The 23,922-nt window shown below is 42.5% G+C and overlaps 1 protein-coding gene across 2 annotated transcripts; it reads right to left on the reverse strand.

The window, feature by feature from the left end:
- Nucleotides 1-1,363: 1,363 nt before the first annotated feature.
- Nucleotides 1,364-23,922, reverse strand: LOC135262774 (sialate:O-sulfotransferase 1-like). 2 transcript variants are annotated; one of them, XR_010332318.1, is made up of 10 exons: nucleotides 23,469-23,922; nucleotides 15,707-16,449; nucleotides 15,300-15,414; nucleotides 11,706-11,890; nucleotides 10,515-10,636; nucleotides 7,641-7,812; nucleotides 6,723-6,887; nucleotides 6,195-6,395; nucleotides 4,366-4,443; nucleotides 3,707-3,817 (listed from the first exon to the last, which is right to left on the reverse strand). XR_010332318.1 is itself a non-coding variant. In XM_064349982.1 (9 exons), the coding sequence occupies exons 2-9, from the start codon at nucleotides 16,125-16,127 to the stop codon at nucleotides 3,465-3,467; spliced, it is 1,734 nt and encodes a 577-aa protein (XP_064206052.1). In that variant the 5' UTR covers nucleotides 16,128-16,449; nucleotides 23,469-23,921; the 3' UTR covers nucleotides 1,364-3,464. The 2 variants fall into 2 exon arrangements, 1 of the variants encoding a protein (XP_064206052.1); XM_064349982.1 differs by lacking the exon at nucleotides 4,366-4,443 and having other exon boundaries at nucleotides 1,364-3,817; nucleotides 23,469-23,921.

Here is a 23,922-nt window from a genome sequence, read left to right on the forward strand (position 1 = left end):
AGTGTTGTAGGTAAACTTCAAATTTAATTCAAGCTCCAGTTCAGCAAATGATGCATGGGTAAACAAATTTGTTGCATTTGGGTGCTTGAAGTATGGTGAATTGCACACTATTTCAAAGTGTTTACTGTTTATTTACAGATTACTAGTCTTATCACCTAAGCAGGTGCATGGACCATACCTAAACTCCTGTCACTTGAATTCAGTACACACATAAAACCAATGCTGGGATGCCATCTGACAAGGAATCCAATTGATCGTCTAACAGCGGAAGAAGGTGATGTGACTGTTAATTAGCCTTAGGAAATGGGTTTTTCAATGTGACTCTAGGGAGGCTTTCTGAGACCTAAAATCTTGGCAGTGCATCAAGGACCTGCAAGTTGTGTTAGTTCAAGCCCTCATCCCTTCACATCCTCACCTAGCACCCCCCTCCACACCTGTCCTCAGTTGCATCATTGTATGATTGCTTAGAAAGAAGGCTTCCCTTTAACAGCCTTATTAGTATTTAGATCGAGCCCCATTGTGGCCTAATGATGAGGGGAAAGACATTCTGGCTACTTTTGTAGACATGCAGCGTAATTTAAGGGTTGGGCGCTTAGGAAGGGTTTTGTGTCATTTCCATTTCGGTGTGATGCTGCTTCTCTAAGCTCTCGTGTGACAGCTTCTTCCCAAGGAAAAATGTCATACAGGGGCACACACTTATGAATATACCTGTAGATGTGGCAACTTTGTCACATTTATTAGGATTTCCTGAGAGGAGCACATTCATTAGTGAGGTTAAGTACTATGCTCGTAGACACGTGGACTATAGACATGCACTATGTATATGCCTATACACGTACAGGAACTTCACACTTCACATAGAGCTGGTTCAGCCCCTCAGCTCAATGGATAATCAGCTGGGTTTCAGTCAGCCCGGATGATGGCCTCATTGCACACCAGTGACTGCCCACCAGTGCACCTGTTAAGCTGCAAATGAAGCGTCTTATGACTCTTCAGAACTACGAAGTGACACCTGACATCTTGTACTTTGGAGGAGACAAAATGTCTGTCTGCACTCTCCTGGATCGATAGTGGAAGCTGAGGAAATGAGAGTTGATCAATACGATTGGGCATTTCAAATTAGGGGGAAAAGGGGGAAATATCATAAAACGTGAGCACAGAGAGTAGTCCTTAAATTCAGCAAATACAAATTACGCTTTTTTTTTTTTTTTTTTTTTTTTTAAATGACAACTGCAATGAACTTAAATCCTAAATTCCCAGTAGAAGACTGAATTAAATCTTTTAACATTATATATTTTCTGAAACGTTATCGATTCCGCTTGGTAAATGGACTGCATTTATATAGCGCTTTTATCCAAAGCGGTTTACAATTGATGCCTCTCATTCACCAGAGCAGTTAGGGATTAGGTGTCTTGCTCAAGGACACTTCGACACGCCCAGGGCGGGGTTTGAACCGGCAACCCGCCGACTGCCAGACAATCGGTCTTACCTCCTGAGCTATGTCGCTTGGCCACAGTGAGTGAAACTAGGCGATCTGAGCGTATAGTTCCTATGTTAATTACATCAAAAGGATTCAGCCTTGTTGTTTGCTACCTAACCTTCACAGCACAGTCATTTCCATTATCATTATTGTAACATGACGTGTCTATTTTCAACCAACTGCCATATATGAGCGCATAAAATCAACCAAAAAATATAGTTCGCCATGTTGCGCCATGGGTCTGGACAGTTTCGTGTTTGTTAATAGGAGCGCCACTTTCCGTATATTCATTGACATTTGTCAAGCAAAATGATTTCTAAGACCTGCAGCTGACAGACAAAATTGTTCAATATTCAAGGGAGAAGCAATGACCGAGGCAGTGAATGTGAGAAGCGACAACCTTTATCACCTTCCAACAAAAGTGAGCTGCAAACTATGTTTTTGTTACAGTGGCCTACAGTGCAGTCCTGAACCTTGGGCACCTGCCCCTTACACTATGACACTATGGTCATAACGCAAAAAAACAACCATTAAGAAACAAGGGGACATATATTTAGACCTGGTTTGAAATGGTTGACTGTGGCAATAATTTAACTGCTATAACATTTAAATGTATGATTTCCACTCCATTAACCCCAAAATAAAGTGTTTAGTTCAGAATAAGTGACGTGTTAATGACACTGACACACACACACTTTCACCTACCCACATGTGGAACGTGGAGTGCACTATTCAAACTGATCTGCCTACAACAGGCTGGTACAGCTTAATGGCCTTGCTTTTAAATTTCTACATATTCACACATGAGAATCATTCAGGCACTTTCACTGCTGTTTCTGAAATGAAATTCCTTGTCAGAGAAGTAAAGGAATCAGTTAATTTTAAGACGGCCAGATTAGAATAACTGCGACCTTTCCAAATTCATGTTTTACAAGGGAAGGATGTAAGAACAACTCCTCAAACGTAATTTCAGAAATACGCAGCAAAGATAAAAGATTTCTGTGATAATTTTCTTTGCAGCGAATTCAGCCACTGTTACAATAGAGTTCTGACGTGAAAAGTAAAGACAGAAAATTGAAGACCGGACTATTATTACAACGAAGGATCTCATCCAGAGTTTTGGTCCAATTCTCATCAGTTCCAGTGTAATGATAAGACTACACACACACACACACTCAGGTGTATGTGTAGATTTAGGTATTTGTGCATAGTCTGCCTGGGCTCCACTGCAACATATACCTTTATCAGCAAACCTCTATCCGGGAGGCAGGATCAATCAGGGAACTCCCACATGCATGAGTGGAAGGACAGATGGACCTAAATAGTGCACAATGATAGAATGTCATACTCAATTAAATTCAAAGCTGCGTTAAATTCCACATGGACTTCACATAGGGTAACTACAGTTCAGGCTTTCCACAATAATAACTCTACAGCACTAGAATGCTTTTCCTTGCACTTTATTAGTTCAGTATGGCACACTCTGCTATTTTTAGCAGAGTGATCCAGATAGCTGCAATATTGTAAGTGAGAAAATAAATCTGTTTGACAGAGGGCACAGTGTGATGAAGACATCTGTGGTAAAGTATTGGAAAGCATCCTGCCAGCCAGTTTCCACTTGCACGAACAGCACAGAACAGAAAGTATGAAATCTGAGTGTATCCCGATGTGACAGAAGGCCTGTCATTGCCTTCACGCTTTAATAAAGGAGAAAAGTCTCATCTGCTCTTCAATCATCTCAGAAAAGTTCCATATAGCTTGACACCACTCAATGGCACATTTATGAAGAGACAAGAAGGCTTGACAAAATTTTAACCAAAAAAAAAAAACCGTAGCAGTACAACCAGACACTGTTGGGCTTACGAACGGCAGTTCTTGTCTGTGCTCTTTTTATAGTCAGGTACTTGCTCCACACGCCTACCCCTTCTCCCCCCCCCTCTCCGGGAGTTTGAAGTTGGGGGGGGGGGGCAGAGGGTGCCCCTCATCATCTAGGGAGGTACTCCTGGGGCAGGCCTGTGTAATTCCGGTCCCTGAGAGCACGGTCCACGGTGCGGATGTAGCCGTCGATCAGACGCTTCATTTCCAGGGTGAAGGGGTCAAAACCTTGCTGCCGAGTCCCAGAGCGCTTGAAATGGCCGTCCTGGTTACTCTGAGCGCACAGCAGCCTCTCCTCCGTAATGCTGACATTTAGGAAAGAGGCAATGTGGCGCAGCTGGAGGAAGAGGGCCCCTTGTAGGTCCTCGTAGTGCACCACCAGCACCCGCCGACCAAACTTCAGCCAGTCCAGTACGTGGGATGCCCACCAAGACGCGTAGCTGCTGACAAACTCTGGCCACTCTGTGTGGGGGGAAACAAGCCATAAAAGCATATTAAGAACAGAGAGAGATGTATGGACTAACCGACAAAGGAAGTTTATCCTGTCATATACATTCTTTAATGGATAGAGACAGACCTCTCCCTCTGCACGTACTGTATAATGGACAGTCTCCTCACAGGCTTACTGAGAAACAAAAACCTTCTCCTTCTACTTATGGTTCATAATAGACAGTGATAAACATCCTTCCATATACAGTGAGCTCCATAGTCTGGGACAAAGAAATATTTTTCATTCTTGATTTGGCTCTGTACGCCACAGTTTTAGATTTGTAGTCAAACAATTCACATTCAAGTGAATGTACAAGTGCATACTCTCTGCTTTTATTAAAGGTTATTTTTGTGCATTTTGGTTTCACCACATGAAACTTACCGCACTGTTTGAAATAACATACTGGGCACTTACATTTGGGACAAATGGTTTCTGATTAGTCAGGTGAGTTTTATTGCTACCTTAGCGCAGGTATAAGAGAGCTTTCAGTATCTAGTGTTGATTCTAGGGTTTTGATTACCTTTGAAGACTGTTATTGGCGTTTGTCAACATGAGGACCAGAGTTGTGCCAATGAAAGTCAAGGAAGCCATTATGAGGCTGAGAAATAAGAAAAAACAGTCAGGGACATAGGCCAAACCTTAGGCTTACCAAAATCAAATGTTTGTTCATTAAGAAGAAACAGAACACTAATTAGCTCAGTGGACATCTACAGTTGATAATAAAATAATTCTCCCCAAATTAAAGAAAAAAAACCCCAAAAACCTGCCCAACAGATCAGAAACACCCTTCAGGAGACAGGCATGGATCTGGGAGTGACTACTGTCTGCAGAAGACTTCATGAACAGAACTACAAGATGTAAAGCACTAGTTAGCCACAAAACAGGATGGCCATGTTACAGGTTGGTACGAAGTACCTAAAACAGCCTGCAGAGTTCTGGAAAAAAGCCTTTTGTACACAAGATTCACTTGTATGAGAGTGATGGCAAGAGCAAAGTGTGGAGGCCAAATAGAACTACCCAAGATCCAAAGCAACACTCTCCCCCGCTCCCACTGACCATCTGTGAAATATGATTGTGGGAGTGTTAAGGTTTGGGCATGTATGGCTACCACAAGTACTGGCTCACTTGTCTTCAGTGATGATGTAACTACTGATCGTAGCAGCAAAATGAATTCTGAAGTGTACAGAAACATCTGCTCAAGTTCAACCAGATGCCTATAAACTCATTGGATGGTGTGTCATCCTACTGCAAGGCAATGATCCCAAACATACTACTAAAGCAACAAAGGAGTTCTTCAAAGCCAAAAACAGGAAAATTCTTGACTGGCCAAGTCATTTGCCTGATCTTTATTCAACTGAATGTGTGTTCATAGGATGAAGAGAACTCAAAGCAACTTGCCCCCGAAACAAGCAGGAGCTGATGATGGCTGCATTACAGGCCTGGCAGTGCATCACCAGATGTTCAGCACATGTCTGATGTCTATGGGTCACAGACTTCAAGCAGTCTTTGCATGCAAAGGATATAAGTAATGAACATGACTACTTTTTCATTTACATAACATTAATATATTCTGACATTGTGGTATCCTGAAATGGGGGGCTATGTATAGAAAGTGCTGTAATTTATACATAGTGAAACCATGTAAGTGAAAGAATAAAAACGGACAATGGGTCCTTTTACTAGTGAATTGATTGATTGCAAATCTAAAATTGTGGCATAAACAGATATGAAGAAAAAATATCTGTCCCAAACATCATGGAGCTCACTGTATACTTTATAGTGAATACAGACAGACATCCCCCCCACTTGACATATATACCTCTCACCACATACCTCAAACGGCAACATTTAATTTCTTGAACTGTAAACCACTTTCACAACCTGTTTTTCTCATGCACATTTTTATCATCCGCCCACACGGTGGCATTCAGTACAACTTTTCAATCCATAGTCTGATTTATTATTTTATCCATTTTGATCTCTGAATCTTTCACGTGTTGTCTATACTATATTCTGGTGCTTGTAGTTGTTATTCTTGCTATTTGCACTTGGGTGTCGTTTGCCATAATGTCCATGGAAGTCGCTATAGGCAAGCTGGCGACATAGGGCGTGAGGGTGACATAGCTCAGGAGGTAAGACCGATTGTCTGACAGTCGGAGGGTTGCCGGTTCAAACCCCGCCCTGGGCGTGTCGAAGTGTCCTTGAGCAAGACACCTAACCCCTAACTGCTGTGGCGAATGAGAGGCATCGATTGTAAAGCGCTTTGGATAAAAGCGCTATATAAATGCAGTCCATTTACCAAGTCGCTATCTGCAAAATTGATGGATGTAAATGCGTGCTCTCCGTTACCGTTGCTCTTCCAGTGCTGTTCTGAGGCGTGGCCGAGGTGGCCGGCGCACTTGCGGTTGAACTCCGCCACGAGGCAGCGGTACGGGTTCCGAATGAGGAGGACGGCGGAGTCGAACATCTCGATCTCGCGCCGCCCACTCTCGTGGGTCTTTACACAGATGGTCCGCCCACTCTTCCAGTAATCCTTCTCTCCCTTGAAACCTTTTGAAAAAGGCAAATCAAAGTCACATCATGGTGATGTAAGGATGTCTTTTTCAGACCAGGTTAGAGTAACTTAATCCATAATGGGTCTACATCACTACATTATGAAATTACATACTGATTTTAAAGGTATATTTCTATCGACACGTATGTGACAGGTATATTACACTTAAGTGATATTGTATCGAACTCATCATAATGTATAATTGATATATCAAAACAGTATTATACAGTATTCAAAAAGAACTGTTGAGCATTTTAGAAACCATTTATTGAGAATTCTCAAGAGTCACAAATGGAAATGCATGCTGCACACTATTAGGTCACCTTTGTTGTAGAGGGTGCCATCGAAATAGAAGCTGCCAGTGTAGAAGCCAGTTGCCAGCTCAATAAGGTGGCGCACCCAGGTGTTACCAGCTCCGGGGAAACTGGTCAAGGCCACAAGCGAGTTTGACTTCTCTGGCAGAAATTTCCTTTCTGTACACCTGGAGTCTGAGATCAGCATACATAAAGGTCACAAAAAACAGCAGGTTCATCTGTCCACTATGAAAATACACTAGCCACTGCACTGCCCGCAACTGCCTTTTGAACTGGGCGGCATGTTGCCAGATTTGTAGTATGCAATGCACTTCATACCGTCATCATGTGTCTGCATATTGAACTATTTTGCTCTTAATGTTCCTGTCAAGGAATAAAATAAGAAAAAGCAGAGGTCCCAAAACTGACCCTGGGGGACTCCTAGCACCTTGCTCAGTTATGATCAGGGTTCAAAAGATCTGAGTTCCCCCGGCAGCAATAAAAGCAACTGCAGTTCCCACCCCCTCCCCGACCCTGTTCCACAATTACATTTATTTTACAGTTCATGAAGACAGGGGGGAAGAAAGACTCAGGTGCTCAAGTCTGGTTGCATGCTAAACCATTTAGATTTGTTTATTTGTGGAATAAATGTTGATTTCATTTACGAATGGATGCCGCCTTATATTTTAATTATGGGTTCATGACATGCTGGGCTAGGATTAGCTATGACATTTGTCTACTGTATTTGTATACTTTAAATTTGTATGTCTGCTAGCTAGCTTGCTAGTTGGTAAGCAAGGTTATGCTGCATTACAATGGTTCTCTAGAAACCATGTCAACTGCTTCTGTTGCAGACAGCAGATCTCATGTCACTGTTCATTTAGCCTGTTCAAGATTGGGTAGGTCATACGTCATTTTCTCTTCCTACCCTGAACCCTGACCTCTCACCTTGTACAGGTGTCTGGTAGACCTGGTAGTACTCCCGGTCAGCTGGGGCCATGGGGCCAGTGCTGTTCACATTCGCACAGAATCGTTCCTCGGCTGGCTGGTGTAGGGGGAAGTGCGAGGATACATAGCCACAGAAACAGTCTGGCCTCTTCAGTGCTGCAAGTGGGAGTTCCTGTTCGTTCAAAGAAAACAAATTAAAGAGACAAGTCATGTTAAATATTCAGTGTGCACCATATTAAACAATAGTCTTGAAGTGAGAAATTACCTGGTCAACTATGGAAGTACTTAGAGAACTGGAATTGTGGGTTTAAATTTCAAATGGAAATTAAACTTCCATTGTACCTTGAATGTCTTCAACAGAGGTCCTGCCATCCATATTAAGGCACCTGAGTTGAGGATTTTTTTTCAAAGAACATTGTAACTTGCAATCTGAATTCAAATCAAACAAGAAGTGCAGGTGATCTCATCAACTTGAAAGTTTAGGCTGTAAATCTGAATAGACAATTTGGTTACAAATGGCAAGCAGTGAACTCATTGGTTCTTGTGTGACTATAGCTGATTTTTAACTTATTTAACTATGATACAGCATTTGAGGTTTGTGGTTGCACCTGAAGCACCAGTTGTGTGTGGTGAGGTGCCGTGTGAAAATAGGACTTGATTGAATACACAGTGCTGTGAATAAGTATTTCCTGATTTCTTCTATTGCATATTTGTCACACTGAATCTTTAGACACAATACAACACTAAACAAAGAGAAACTGAGTAAATTCAGAACATTTAAAAATTTTAAATTTAAAAAACATTTTAAATTTTTTCATTTAATGTCAAAAGTTATCAAACAACTATATCAAGTAGGGAGAAGCAGTGCGCATGTCCCTTTTACATTGCTTCACATCTTCAGTCGCAGTGAGAGTCACTGTCACAAAGCAGCTTTACTTTTTTTGAGGACAATTATGACATTAAAGATTAAAATAAAACATGATTGTGGAGGGGTGGTGCGGTTAGGGCGCCATCTGCAGGCGGAGATGGAGCGGCTTAGTGGGTCTATAATCACAGCTGTTGACAATGTGCATGATTGCTAACTCTTCATCCACTTCTGTCAGCTGAGAGACTGGGGGCTGGAATGAGACGCACGCGGGAACTATATTAGGGTGCCCAGACGTCCCCATTTTTGTTGCCCTATTTTCTTTTCTCCCGGGGAATTAACTGAGCAATTAGTGCTACTAATTGGCCAGACTGTCTTCACACCTGACTCCCAGGCAAAGGGAGGCTGGAAAACCAGCACGGCCCTTGAGGACCATGATTTGAAATCTGGTCACCTTAAACTATAAATGGTAAATGGACTGCATTTATATAGCGCTTTTATCCAAAGCGCTTTACAATTGATGCCTCTCATTCGCCAGAGCAGTTAGGGGTTAGGTGTCTTGCTCAAGGACACTTCAACATGCCCAGGGCGGGGTTTGAACCGGCAACCCTCCGACTCAGGAGGTAAGACAATCGGTCTTACCTCCTGAGCTATGTCGCCCCTATACTATACATACTATACTATACTATATATCGTGTTCCCTTCTCCTATCGTGTGTTTGTTTGCTTGTACAGTGTCAAACGCACAATAAAGCCCGAGTGTGTCTGAACTGAGAACTGTGTGGTTTGTGGGAGAGGAAAAACCGAACCTGTTACAACGATCTTTTGACGATTGAACTTTGTTGATTTAAATTAATATAGGTGTGGCAGCCAGTGGTGCGCAGAGTGCCTAAAAAGTAAATCCAGCGGCCATTCCAAAAGCTCCTGTACATCCACTTCCTTTAATCGAGGTCCCCTTCGAAAGAATTGGCATGGACCTCGTTGGGCCATTAGAACACAGTGCCAAAGGCTACCATTTTGTGTTAGTCCTAGTGGATTATGCAACACGATACCCAGGGGCAGTGCAACCTCCACAACGTATAAGCTAAAACTATTGTGGAGGAGCTATTTCACATTTTCTCCTGGGTGGGGAAAAAAACCAAAGGTCACCGGCCAAATTTACAGACAAACATTTTGTTGTAGAAGCGTCCGGTTGCAAGACCGTATTTTCTGTGTTTTGTCAAAACCGCGTATGTGTCGGAAGTTTGATGGATTAATTATACTTCAATGTTGTGACACTTTCACAAGCATGGCACTGCAACCAACATCCTGTCTAATTTTCTGCACAGTAGGCAAAATGAGATGTTGCTTTACATGCTGCAGAGATTTCAATATAATAATTCCATTCAAGCTCATTGTGGATAAAACCTGTGGTTGAATTGGCTTTTATTTGCCTCAGTTTCTGGGTAAGCTAATGCACATACTGCATCAAATTCTCATTGTGTGCGTAATCCTAGCGAAACCAGAGTTAGGATTCAGCTGATGTGTGCAGTGCAACAAATGATGGGAGTTCAATATCTGTGCAGCACCCGCAGGGCAAAAACGCTTCTCAAGATTGATTACGAAATCTATTGATTCTCAGTCAAAGATCATTCAGTTTAAGCAGAAAATTGTCCATGGAATCTGTGAGAAAATCTGACTGCCAGATCTAGGTCAGATATACCATGTGTTCGCAAAAATTCCTCTTCTGTGAACCATCCACTATTAAAATGTCTCCTGATACTATACATGTCCAAACACTAACCAGCAAAGGTTTTAGCTTGATTAGCAATAATTGTCAATGGGAATAATATGTATCTCTGATAGGGTCCATGGAAACCCATTCTATATTCACTCATGGGTCCTGACCCACAGCTAGAGAATCTCCGTGACAGATTAATTTCCCAGAGGGCTAAGAATGGACAGTACCAGCAATCAATGCTAATCTCTGTTCTTGTGCAGGTGGGGTGGTGAAGGAGAGAGGATCACCACCTTGACTGTGCAGGTCTCGATGCAGGACTGCAGTGTCAGATTGGGCTGGATTGAGTGGACCAGGAAGGCAGCGTTAGTGTTCTTTGGCCTTTCAAAGCATCCTCGGTAGCGCACGTTCCGATCTGAAACCAGGAGAGAAACCGTTTATGCCGTCAATTTGGTTATGAGTCACACACGAGAGCCTGTGTGTGTGTGTGTGTGTGTAAGATGGCGGCTGGAGCCTAGCTACAAGCACGCGTGCCTTTGCTCTAAACATCTAAACTAAACATCTAAACATCTAACTCTACACTCGCGCACCCGTCGTAACTGCCGTCGTTACTATAGTCAGTTGCAAAAGGATGTTCTGATGTTTTTTATAAATGTGGACCTAAATAAAAAATTAAAATGTGAGTGCGTGCATGTGTGTCTGTGTGGACAAACACATTTCAGGAGGAAGTGGAAGCACTATTCTCAGTAACTTAAGGTATAGTTTTTGTATTTCATTTGTCATTTTTAAATACATTCTATGAACAGAGCACCAGAAAAAGGTTTCTGAAATCCAGAATTAGTTGCAGGGCATGTATTATTTAACCTAGCACCTTAATAATAGCTTAGCACAAAAACAGCAAGAACTGTGGTGCCATGAAAGCTGTGGTTGGAAAGCTTAGATCTGCATGTGAGGAATACTAAAAATATCCGGATCTTTATTAAGTAGAAAAGTCTTCTTGAAGTGACAGTTGTTTGCAATAAGCCTGCCTTCAGCAGGGGAATCTGGCACAAACAGCACTACGCGTGTACTTCCAGCCAGTACTCTGTATACTGACAGACTGCTGTCTTGTTGATCTGAAAAAGGAAAACATATGTGCTGCCATGCTCTTCTGAATCCATCTCCTGAAATCCCCAGGGTTTGATTTATGCTTTGTGCTGGTTCCTGTAGCACCGCTGGAGTAGGGGCTCAAATAAGCCCCCAATGATCAAAGCTCTCCGAAACATTGTGTATATTGCAGTGTATAATGCAGTATTAACACCAAATGCAGCATGGCACAGAATATTTGCTCGTGTCAGAATATGATGTGGACTGCGCCGGCTGAATTGGATATGAGCTTGTGTGCGCTTGATTCTGTGCAGACTATTTGTGATAAGATACAGTTTGGGCATGCAGCCGGGACTCGCACGGCGTCCTGCTGCTCGCCCTCTCCCTTGGGCACTCACATCTCCTCTGGCCCGGGAGAAGCTCCTCCACCTTGTAGATGGATAGGCGGCCCACGCCCCCACAGGGGGAGCCCTTCTCCCCCTTGCAGTCCAGATTGCAGTCCTCCTCGCGTGTACGGGAACTGCTGATGCGGTTGCCGCAGTAACACTCGGCTCCATACTCCAACCCTGCAAACCGGTACCCACTGAATGGAGAGAGAAAGCGATCAAGGGGAAGAGACAGAGAGATGAGAGAAAGAGAGAGAGAATTCTTTGCTCTCTGAATCTACACATACTCTCAGGGGGAAAAAAAGGTACCATTCAGTACCTAGAAAGGTACAATCGCTTGTCACTAATACCTTTAGAGGTACAGTTATTGATGGGGTACAGGTTTGTACTTCTAAGTACAGAATGTGTACCCTTGTGTACCTTTATTTCAGAGAGTGTAGAAATTAGAGGCCCCTCATTCCTTGCACATTCACCCTAAAGTAGTGTATGAATCCACAGACTGCCCTTAGAGCCCAGGGGTGAGTGGAGAGAAGCAATGTCTCAGTGTTACACAAGTGTAAATTTCACGCTGACATTCCAGTTCTTTTTACAGGGAGGCTCTGATTGATTCTTCCTCTGCGTGCAAGCTTCTCTAATACCAAACGGGGGAACGTCAGGCAATCGAATCCAAACACTCATCTGTTTCCTTCGGCAACGAGGCACCGCAGGTGGCCGAGCTGAAAGAGTGTCTGTGTGTGAAGCCTCTTGTTCCGCAGTAGCAGTCCGAGCCAACTAAGACCCAGGTGTACCAACCCCACAGTGCTCTCCCTCTCTCCCATTCCCTGCCAGAGGGGGTTAGGTTCTGCCCACGGCCATCTGCCTGATCTCACCTGGCATCAGTGCAACACTAAACAGCCTTGTTACCATGGCTGGTTGCCACATATCGTTCCAAATCACCAGACTTGGCTCACCCCACTAGCTCATAAAAGGTCACTTGCTGTCCTTTTCTCAGCAGTACTGTACGGGTTAGTAGTCCATTTCAGCTGCATTTTGATCGCTACAGTAGCCTTGCAATATCATGCTGTTGGCTGCTGTCGGATATCTGCTTTTTAGATTATCACCTTTGAGAAACAGAAAATATAATTTCATCTTGTGGTCATAGGAATGTATCGGTTTCCTCTCTGATGTTTGTGGAGGGGATCAGACAGAAGTAAAGGAAACATCATTGAATCAATCAGAATCTTTGGTATTCACAAATTTGGTATTCAGAGAGCCGGACATTAAACAAGGGTGTTAGCAGTGCAAACTGCTGGATTCAGAAATTCAGAAACATATTTTACTGAATCCTCACTTCCCTGATATCAACCCCAGTATGTCACATTTAAGGCTGCATCCACCACAACCTACCAGGATCAAAATGGATGCAGGTCACAGCTTCCCCATAGAGTGAGATCCATAATATTTGGGACAAAGTCATATTTTCCCTGAATCGGCTCTGTACTCCAAAATTTTAGATTTGAAATCAAAGGTACGTGGTTAAAGTGTACATTCGTACATCAAGGATTATACATTTTGGTTTAACCACTTAGAAATTACAGAACTCTATATTCATAGTCCTCCCATTTCAGGGCATCACAATGACCTGGACAAATGACTTCACAGGTGTTTCTGATTAGTCAGGTGTGTTCAATTGTTTCCTTAGTGCAGGTATGAGAGCTTTCAGTGTCTAGTTTTGATTCGAGGGTTTTGATTTCCTTTGAAGTCTGTTATTGGCGTTTGTCAACATGAGGACCAAACTTGTGCCAATGAAAGTAAAGGAGGTCATTATGAGACTGAGAAATAAGAAAAAACTGTCAGACATGTGCATAAAAACTCCTGTAATTTTTAAGTGCAAAAAATACCCATAAATAAAAGCTGAGAATGTGCACTTTAACCATATTAATTCAGAGTCAAATCAAGAAAAAATATGTCTTTGACCCAAATATTATGAGATCTCACTGTTGGACCGGTTTTCGGAGTGAGCGGGCACAAGTAGAGCAGCTGCATGGTACAGAAATCTGGATAAGCCCTGGCATTTTGAGGTACTAGGAAGCTCCCACTTTATCTAAATCCCATAAAAACCAGACATGGAAGCAGTCCACAAATGACCTGTTGCAGTTTTTTTTTTTTTTTTCTTTTTCCTGTCTACTGCATGGAGCCCGGTTTACATGAACGTGTTCAAGCCAAGCGACCGCCACAGCGTGATTCTGTTCCAAGCGAGTGGCCACAGGCTCAGTGGACCTTAAAGCAGCGTTCCGCAAATTGTTTCTTAAATTCGGCAGGATCGAAAGGCTCCTGCCTCTGTAGGTTGCTGTGGCAACATGCCCCATGACAACATATTAATTTGGTTCTTTTTGTTTGTTTTTGTCTTTTTTTTTTGTTGCTAATTTCACTTGCTAGGGGACGTGCATTGATACATCTCTATGCCTTTGAGTGTGAACTTAAACCTGCTGTGCCATGAAATGTGAGCAATGAATTGAACAGATGGACCTACTGAGAATACATAATGAAAAATGCAATATTGTCATATGGGGGCAGTGTCCTTCGAGCATTAAATGGTGTCTTTTTAATGAAACACAAATGCTTTTCTCACACTATTATCAGAATTACACTGCTCCTCTGTTACCGATCAATTTCCCACTTATTATGTTCTCCTAGGCTAGGTCTTCCAGATGCACAATAGCAAAATGCAATGAATACCGAATTGTTCTGATATGCCCATTCAGAGGCTAAACTCTTTCTTTAAATTAAAATTCCTAGTGATGAAGTAGGTATTTTGTGAGCAAATTGCATAATCATGCTATGACAATGGCTCACTTGGGGGGGAAAAAAAAAACAAAGTGCCATTTTCTATCATTGTTTGCTTCACCCTGTCTGGTTTTATAATTAAATTATTTAAATGAAAATACTTCCATCTCTCTAGTCTACCATCTACTTATCTTTCCATTACCTTATTTTTTGCACTATTGCCATATACCAATTTATTATTATGCAGATTCTATCAGAGTTGACCACTTTGCAATATTTTATGTACTTATGTTTTCATTTTTGCAATCAACGGATTATTTTCCTATATATGTATAGTTTTATTTTAAAATGTATACGCATTCATCAAAGCGCTATGTGGGAATGCTGTTATCTGGTATGAAATACCATTGACTGATAAGCATTTGGTTCTCTTAAAAATACAACTACAGACAGTTATACTGTGCCAACGTCAAACGCATCTTTGCTGCCTAAGCAGTAAGGATGCTGCCAACAGGGTCCTATAGGGTCTTCTGAATTTCAGCATTTGCCCATCTCTTGGTTACTTGGCCAGTCACCACAGCCACAGCAGGGGCATACCAGTCCTAGCTCCTCTCGCTCTCAGAGAGTGGTCTGGTGAACTATTCTGCCGTAATCACCAACCTGTCAATCACAGTCCATCTCTACCAACTGGCTCTCAACAGAACACACCCTGAATCCTGCCCGAGATCAGTTGCTTGTTCAACTCGAGTTCTTACAAATAACCTGTCCAGCCACGGTCTGCCCGTCTTGATATCAGACAGGCTTGCTTGCACCTGAAAGAAGAACAAGGGCTTATCATACCTTTCTGAGCAGGTGTCTTGACACAGGGTGCTGGTCATTTTCCGAAAGTCGTAGAAAACATTCCCCCCAAGGGCTCGATTGTCTTTTTCATCCAAGAAGCAGCCAACATAGGTGCCTTTCCATTAAAAAAAACATGGCATTTTAAAATGATAACTTTTGACTCTAATATCAAACAAATTCATACACAGGGGGACAATGAGAATATCTTGTTGTGCTTTTTATTTTAGTTCAGGGGTTTTATAGCTTTATCCAATAATTCAAACCTTGGTCTTTGAAGAGCATTTTAACTTTCAGGACACATCATCTACAAAGATAATTTCTACATACATGCATATATAAATCTCTAATATATACTTGAATGAAATATCCGTGCTTCGCTGCACTCGTGGGCGGAAGTGGTGAAGTACCTTTGTGCCTGACCTTCCTGGGCGTGGGACCCCGCCCCACCTGGCTCTCCTGCTCCTGGCTGCGCAGCCATCGGCGACGCAGGAGTCGGATCTCCAGGTTCCGGGACATGAGCCAGCGCGGGCCCGACCTGCCACGGGACGGGTAATCCGGGTCCCCGTCCCCGTCGCCGCCGTTTGCTGCTACCCGAGACCGCGAGGAACCGTACGCCCCGCCTTCGCCGGGAGACTGCGCGGCTTTGGGCGGGGGGGGCGAGGAGGGCTTCGGCGGAAGGCCGGGCCCCCCCCACCGCTGGGAAACGGCCGGGCCGGAGCGCTGCAGCAGGAGGACGCTCCCCGCCATGATGTACGCCACGCCCAGGAAGAGGAGGAGCAGCTGCACCCGCCGCAGGAAGCGCTGCAGTCTGTAGAAGGGCTTGGCCATGCCCGCTTTCTCTCTTCCCCCCCCCGCCCCCCCCCTGAGCTCCACCAGGGAAAAGCCTGCAGTCACAAGGGAGGCCCAACCCTGTCCCCGTGTGATTCCCCAGAGCCTCCAGCCGTCAACTACAATCCATCACTGACTGCCACCCGCTCTGTTCGCTCAACGCACCGGTGTCCGTGCGGGATCGGTCTGGTTTGGGGTCTCCCGATGCGCCGCGGTCGTGCTGGGCTCGATTCAGCCAGCCGCAGGCGCAGACGTTAACTTGTTGGGTCTGGTTTCCATGACAACGCGTACGCCAAGCTCCCGCACGGAGGCTTCGACGAACCTGCGGTTCAAATGGAAGTCAGACAGGTTTGAGTTAAGGCTCATATTTCTCTTTATGCACTCCGCAGTAAAACCGCTGATACAATTGAGAAATGTAAGTGGGCTGAGGGCTTCACTGTGGCCGTGTGTCTCTATTAGTGTGAAGTAACCGACTGCCCCTGTATTCCTCTCACAGGGAACTGTTATAATACTCATTACAGTGGTTCCTAAACCTGTTCTTGGAGATTTGCAAATATGTCCTGTAGGTTTTCTCGATTAGCAGCTCAATGAGATCTCTAGCTGTTGAATGAGGTGCGATTTGTTAGGGTTGGAGTGAAAGGTAGATCTCCTGGAAAGGTTGGGGAACCACTGACTTATTAATTAGGAAGCTGCTATGAATCTATTCCATTAAATTGTATTTGTATAGCTCTCTTTAATGGGGATAATTTAAAAAGATGCTTCACAAAGAAGGCTTCACAGGAAAACAGGACAGGGTAAAATTAGGGAAAGAACCCAAAAAAATCCAGAGCACAATAGGAAGAAAATTAGCAGATTTAAAACATGTAAGCACATCTATAAACCACCTCATTAGATTAACAAAAATTCCCTAAATATTTGTGAAATTATTCATTAATGTATTTTCATCCATGGCCACAAAATACAGAAAATATTGATATTGCAGCAAAACAGTTGCATGAAAGTAACCTTTTGGTGGCTAGCTAGCTCCTCTATCCACCTTTACAATATGAACCCCTGGATAATTTTCCATTTAATATCATTGCTCTCATTTTCGGTCCATTTTCTGTAAAAAGAGCTGTCGTACAGTTGATTAAGCATGTGATCCAAACTGACTGCAGGTGAGTAGGTAATGCAGACTACCAAGAGTAAAACTATGAGCAGGAAAAGGGGACCCCCATATTGCTAAAAAGGAAACATTTGCTCACATATGGGCTGTAAAAATTCTTTTTATTAAACTATATTCAGTAGAATAAAGTGCTGGAGCAAAAAGTGATCAATAAAAGCAGATGATCATCAGTGCCTTGTAATAAGGCGAAAATCACCTTTATTTGTACGCTGCCAACAGGAGGTAACAATGTGCCAAATTAGACACTGCTAGCTATCGTTAATTGCCCTGTCCAGGTGTGTGTCATTTAATGTTTCATCAACCCCATGAAGATAATAAAAATTACTTTATTGTAAGACAATTACATAATTAGGCTAAAGATTTATCTTGGAAAATTCACAATTACATGCATGATTTTTTATTATTCACACGATACTGTTTGAAAAATGTACTTAGATTAGAAAATAAACTTTATTTGGGAAAGCAAAATCTTTTAGCCTCATTATGAATGTCATGTGCCCATTTTAATAGTTTGATGCATTGTACTTACTACTACGGAATTAAACGGACTGTGATTTTGGATCTGCATGAGTGCTAGGACAGAGAAAAAGATTCATGCTTTATACGATGTGCTCATGTGTTGAAAGAACTGCAGTTCAAGAAAAATGCCAACATTTCCCCATTTATAAAAGGACCACACTAGCTGTTCCATAAATCACTTCCTTGCTCTGCTGAAATGGCAATAGTATGCTGAAGTATTTTACAAGAGCCCCTGATGGAAGTGTCACTGCGGTATTTGGACACTTAATCCATGAGAACAAATTTTTCAGTTTCCCTCAGTTTAAAATCTACCTTTCAGCATTTTGGCAATCATGAAAGTTAGCCCCTGCAGGAAGGCATATAACACACAGAGCCATTTAGGTTATTCTCAGGGCATCTCTTCCAGTTGGCAGACATTGTACACTATGCATGCAATGTGTAACATATTGGATGTTGTATTTCTGGTATTTATTGGTTCATTTTCTGCATAGACATGCCTATAAACTGTTTAGCACTGCAATGCTAAAAAAGCAACTTAACCAACACGCTGAAGAGAGCCTTTAAGAAAGCATTTCTGTTTCTATTTTAAACACAATCATACAGAGTGTGTATACATTTTGGAGTGTTTGGAGTGCATCAACACCAAAGCAGACTTTAAGCACTGAGGACCCACCTGCTAGCAACTGCATAGACAATCAATTACAAAGTACTTTCCAGTTTGCTGGACACAGTTGCTTTTCCAGGTTTCAACTGCCATCGGAGCTACGGTATAAAGGCGCTTTCATTACTCTTCAAAGTTTTGCATTCAAGCTAAGTATCTTACATCTAGTGTTATTTATTTTATTTGATATTGAATGAATATCCATACTATTATTCAGATGTCAGTTATGTTATTGTGTTATTTATTGTGTATGTTATTTCACCAAGGGGGCAAATAAACAGTGATAATAACCAATTTCAGGAAAATGTCATTGGCCTTGGCTTCAACTTCTCAGCAATTATGGCTGTAACTTCTTTCACACCATTGACTGCCTACATGGGCACCACCAGGGATTCTGGGCCCCATGAAAAGAGCTCACATTGGGCCCCCTCCACCCCAGAAAATGTTCTGTATTATTTTCTGTGGGTCCCTGTCAGTCAGGGCCCTTGGAATCATCCTAACTCACCCCCCCACCCCCCTCTTACAGTGCCCCTGACTGCCTACAGCACACCCCATGGCATGTCATCTCCCATGAATAAGCATGTCTATTGCCTGTGCTACCCTTCACACTCATTTCAGTGGCTAACGTGGCGAAAGAACCGGAAACGGCACAGAACACAAAAATAAAAAATGAGCCAAATGCAAACTTGGCTGAGAGACTCATTGGACTGCCGGCTTTACGTCTGTGGGGTTGCTAGGTAGGGAAGACCCCCGTGCCTTTTCTTTCTGCCACAGAAACGCCAATGAAACACGATGGTTGGGCACCATGGGGCACATGCATGCAGGTACACACACACAGGCACACGTCATTCAAAAATATGTGACACTGGTGCGCACACACACGTGCATGAAAACCACATACAGACACGAGTTAATTTGACAACAGAAAAACTGCTGAATACTATTAGAAGAAACGCTATGCTAAGAGTGGCAGTGTCACAGTTGCACAGCACCTCAGTTATATCACTGCATGTGGGGTCTGTGCTTTGTTTCCTTACTGAACTCCTCTCTTTAGCTGCTATAATCGACAGACATGTAACTGAGAATACCAGTGCTTTGAATGTCCAGGCACAGGGGAGAAGGCTATCCTGTTTGTTTGAATGTATTAAGTTATGGAAATACAGTCTGGAAAAACTATTGATAAAAGCTACAGCTGTTCAGCTTTCAGGTAAAATTGAAGCCATTTTTAACACATCCACAAGTGCGGTGCTTAACTGTGTGTTGCTTTTTTAAATCGGGTTCATTGCTTAAACGTGTTATTTTAACTGCCATAAATTGGGCTGTGATGAAAGGATTAGGCCCAGTGCCTCAGACCAGAGCGCCTACCTTTAAAGCCATAGGGAATGGTCTGCTGGAACACAGAACTCCCTTCTGCTGTACTGCTACAAGCTGATAACACAATTACTACACTAAGCTGCACCTTCGAGTAGATGTATAACAATAACACAAATCTTGTGTCCATAAAGGCCCATAGCATAATATGTTGGAACAGCAGTTTTTTTTTTTATCTGTTTGTTACTAGAACAAAAAGAAACGCTGCTGCTAAGTGCTTCATGGCCACCATCCACTGGGATCCCTGTTCTGTGCTATTGTTTATACGTCTACTAAAAGGCTGGAACGCTTCTGTACTTGTGCAAGAAAAACACATGTTAAACTGGATATCATCACTGGTATTGAATGACATTACTTTACAATTGCATTTTAACAAATTCTGATTCCAACCACGACAGCTCCTCTTGGGTTCCGTTATGCTTAATTGCAAAAATATCCAAAGAGGCAAGAGTACCTGAACCCCCAATCAACTTACCCTCTATGGTATATTTTAAATAAGAGGACACTGACTAGAATAACTGTCATTCACTATACTTACTGACGGATTAATATGGAAGGATATAAATACAGTCTCCCCAGTTATTAGCGTGTAATAACTGCTACTTTAGGGATATAACTGTGTTCAGAGTAGGGGTGTAAAGCTCAGGCTTCACAACGACAGGATACAATTTTGATTCTTGAGGCAACGGTTCAATATTTCACAAAATCACAAATTTTGCTATGACACGATCCAAAATGATCCGATACAGTAAGACCCAGTTGATGGAAATGATCCAGCTAACACGATTCTCTTGCATGTACAACATACAACCAAAATGAGGTTGAGAGTGCAAAAAACGTATTGATGGCATGTTTAACAGATGGAAAAGCACAAGTGATGATGAGGTCGAGTTGCAAAAGGTAAAACAATGCCGCTAGAGAGCAAGCCGCCGATTATGGCTATTTAAATAATTATATTGCTAGAATTCATAGCGATACAGATCAATTATTTTACATTGTATCAAGTGGATTGCATCATTGCCCTTTGAGCTGATACAGCGATCCAGGTCGATGTATCATTACACCCCCTAATTCAAACACATTACTTTACACAGACTGGCTTTGATCATTCAGATAATGTGCTCACCAAAATGCTCCTATCAGAATGACGAGCAGAAACTCATCACAAAGTCAAGCTGTGCACCTGGGAACAAACTAAACTTCCATCCAGCTCACCTGCGTGCCGCCGATGCTAAGAGATAGAAGTCTTATCAGTGAGCAGACAGGTGCCAGTTCAGTCTGAGAGAGGTCTGAATCTAAGTTTAACCTGTCTCTATTTCAGAGTTGCAGTGAATACAGAGAATCTGGATTACAGAACATGAAGCGTCCTGTCAGCGTCTGTACACACTAGCAGTTTTTTTTCCAGCACAGCTGTCAATCTGCATTGCCATAATTATTAGAACACCACCTTCATTAGGCTAAAAATGACACTTGATACATAAGAAGCATACACCACAGACAAGAAACGCTGCTCTCCACCACACCTTTTTGTAAAAAGTTTAGATATGAATTAATTAATTAATTAATCATTGCATTTATATAGCACTTTTCCAAATGCTCAAAGTGCTTTACAGTGATGAGTGGGAACTCCTCACCCACCACCAATGTGTAGCCCCCACCTGGGTGATGCAAGGCAGCCATTTTGCGCCAGAATGCTCACCACACATTTTAGCCAATTAAATCAGGGGATGATTAGGTGGCAGGTTTTTTGAGAGAGCCAGGTTATAAAATAGTATTTTTATTATTGACATGATTGTGTTGATGATTTTTGTGTTACATGCTACACTCATGCACAATTTTGGTATATTATAATAACCATGTCCTTGGTGATTTAGAATGATAACAAATGCACATGTACAAAGTTTGGCACCCTTCTCCACAATGACAGTACCTTAATACAGGGAACCCTGAAAATCATAAGCCAAGTAGCATACTGTACTCATGAACCCAAAATGTATCAATGGCTCTCATGACATTTACCATAAAACTGGAAATGAGAGATGTGCATTCTATTGTCAAGACTTCTAAAATTATATGAAATAATATAATCAGCAGTGTGATGTTTCATTTCTCTTGATCCTGTGCTTGTGGATGCTACAAGGTAACAAGGTTTATGAAGGTTTGAAGGTAGAAAGGTTTCTGCAAAGAACCTGAGTACCCCTTTACAGTGAACTATGTGGTTCATCAGTGTCCTGCTGCAGGGCAATGATAAGAGATCATATTGTGATAAGTGTTCATATTTCAAAATTCGACAGTGCATCTTTAGTTACTTCCATTTTGTATTTAAAGTCAAGTCATAAACAAGACCTGTAACTAAAACTGGGTCAATAAATGCCAGCCCTCAGACATGGCTTTGACGCCCTAAAATAAAGCAGAGGTGTGTTTCAAAGGTGTCTGGAGCTATCCGCTGTCAGACTCCAAATGTTCCTGGTCATCCCGCTGCCTTGCTTGTGAATTAGAGTCTGTAAAGCCTGGACTATATTTTATCTTGTCCTGTTACTTTCATCTCCTTAAAGTTGTCATTTGCATTCCAAGGACAAAAAACACTGTCTCGAATCAAATGACGTTAACCGAGTGCCATCCCAGTGAATTATATGCTGCATCAATGAGTGAGACCACTGAGGCCGCACAGACGACTAGTCCACCAACGCACAGATGAGTCCCTTCTTTTCTTCACCCTCTCTTCTTTGAATGCCCAAAGCCTTGAAGAGTGAACTCCTACATTCTGAACACTTTCATTCACGAGGCCGTAATTGGCCGTGACCATGCTCTTTGTTTTGAAGCCGTATTTCCGTATTAAGCTTTACAGTGGACTGGGCCAATTGCTTTTGGTGTTTTGAGTTTAACAAAATTAAATGCTCAAATTTGACACATTACTTCAAATAACAATTCTCGATCACGGGAGATTGAAGGAAGTGTTGTCTTTATGCTTCTGAAGCAGCCCATTCGGACCCGATAAGTAGTTATGCTCATTATGTACATTATGCTATAATGTACAAAATAGGCTATATGTGAATTACTAATACTTACAAAAAATTATATTAATGTAAAACAAAAATTAAACTTTTTTTTTAGTTAGGTTTCAGTCAGGCAAGCAAAGTTATACTGGCTGCGTCGGTTTTGACAGCCTCCAGGGTGTCCGTAAAATGTTTTTGTTTTTTTTTCTGGATGACGGTTTTACCTAATTATACACAACCTCTATATTAAATTGGTTGGCTTACGACGTAAGGTAATTCCCAAAGCATGCACGTACCTTAGGCTATCTCTCAGTGGGAAAACAAATCTCAGCACAGAAGAGCCGATGCCACAGAGCATCGTGCTGTTGTGTCCTTGGTGTTCCACCATCAAACAATCCTAACAGGTACCTATTCACTTGTAGCATAGCTAAAACAAGAAGCGGTGTGTGCCATACACTCTTTGAAAGAACCATGAAAGTGATGTAGAGACAGCCTTCAGAGAACTGTACAGCATAGGAGACTACGTAGGCGAAAGTGAATTTGATAAATTACGAAGTGTCACCCTGGCTCGCGTTTAACAGAACGACCGAAACTTTGACATGGCTGAAAACGAGTAATTATAAGCTTACCTCCTTCTGTTTCCAGACCCGACGAGCAAAAGCGAGCAACAATCAAACCAGCACCTATTTTGCAATACGGACTCCAGCAATCAAACATTCAGATCCAAAAGGACGGAAGCTCAGTCGTAAAACATACTATAAATCGAACTCCGTCGCAATTACCTTTGTCTCTATGCTATTTCAGTTGCTAACGCTCTTTAATTATAATTTCTCCCGCAATTAGGAAATTGCATATAGTAGGCTATGGCTTAGCATCCAAATCCTTAGCCTACCACTTCTCCGATTTGCGTTCCTCTCCAGAAGCAAACCTAAACCCCAACAGTCGCATGTCTGTCATTCGCTCAAACTAATTGACAGAGGAGACTCCAGCTCGGCGGGTCCGCTATTTCTGTGCTACATAACCTACCTTCGCTGCGTTTTAACGTCGGCAACTGGACGAGCTAGGTTGATTGGATGGGAGGAG

This window comes from Anguilla rostrata, chromosome 9 (assembly GCF_018555375.3).
Source record: "Anguilla rostrata isolate EN2019 chromosome 9, ASM1855537v3, whole genome shotgun sequence".
In the NCBI taxonomy this organism is placed as follows: Eukaryota; Metazoa; Chordata; class Actinopteri; order Anguilliformes; family Anguillidae; genus Anguilla; species Anguilla rostrata.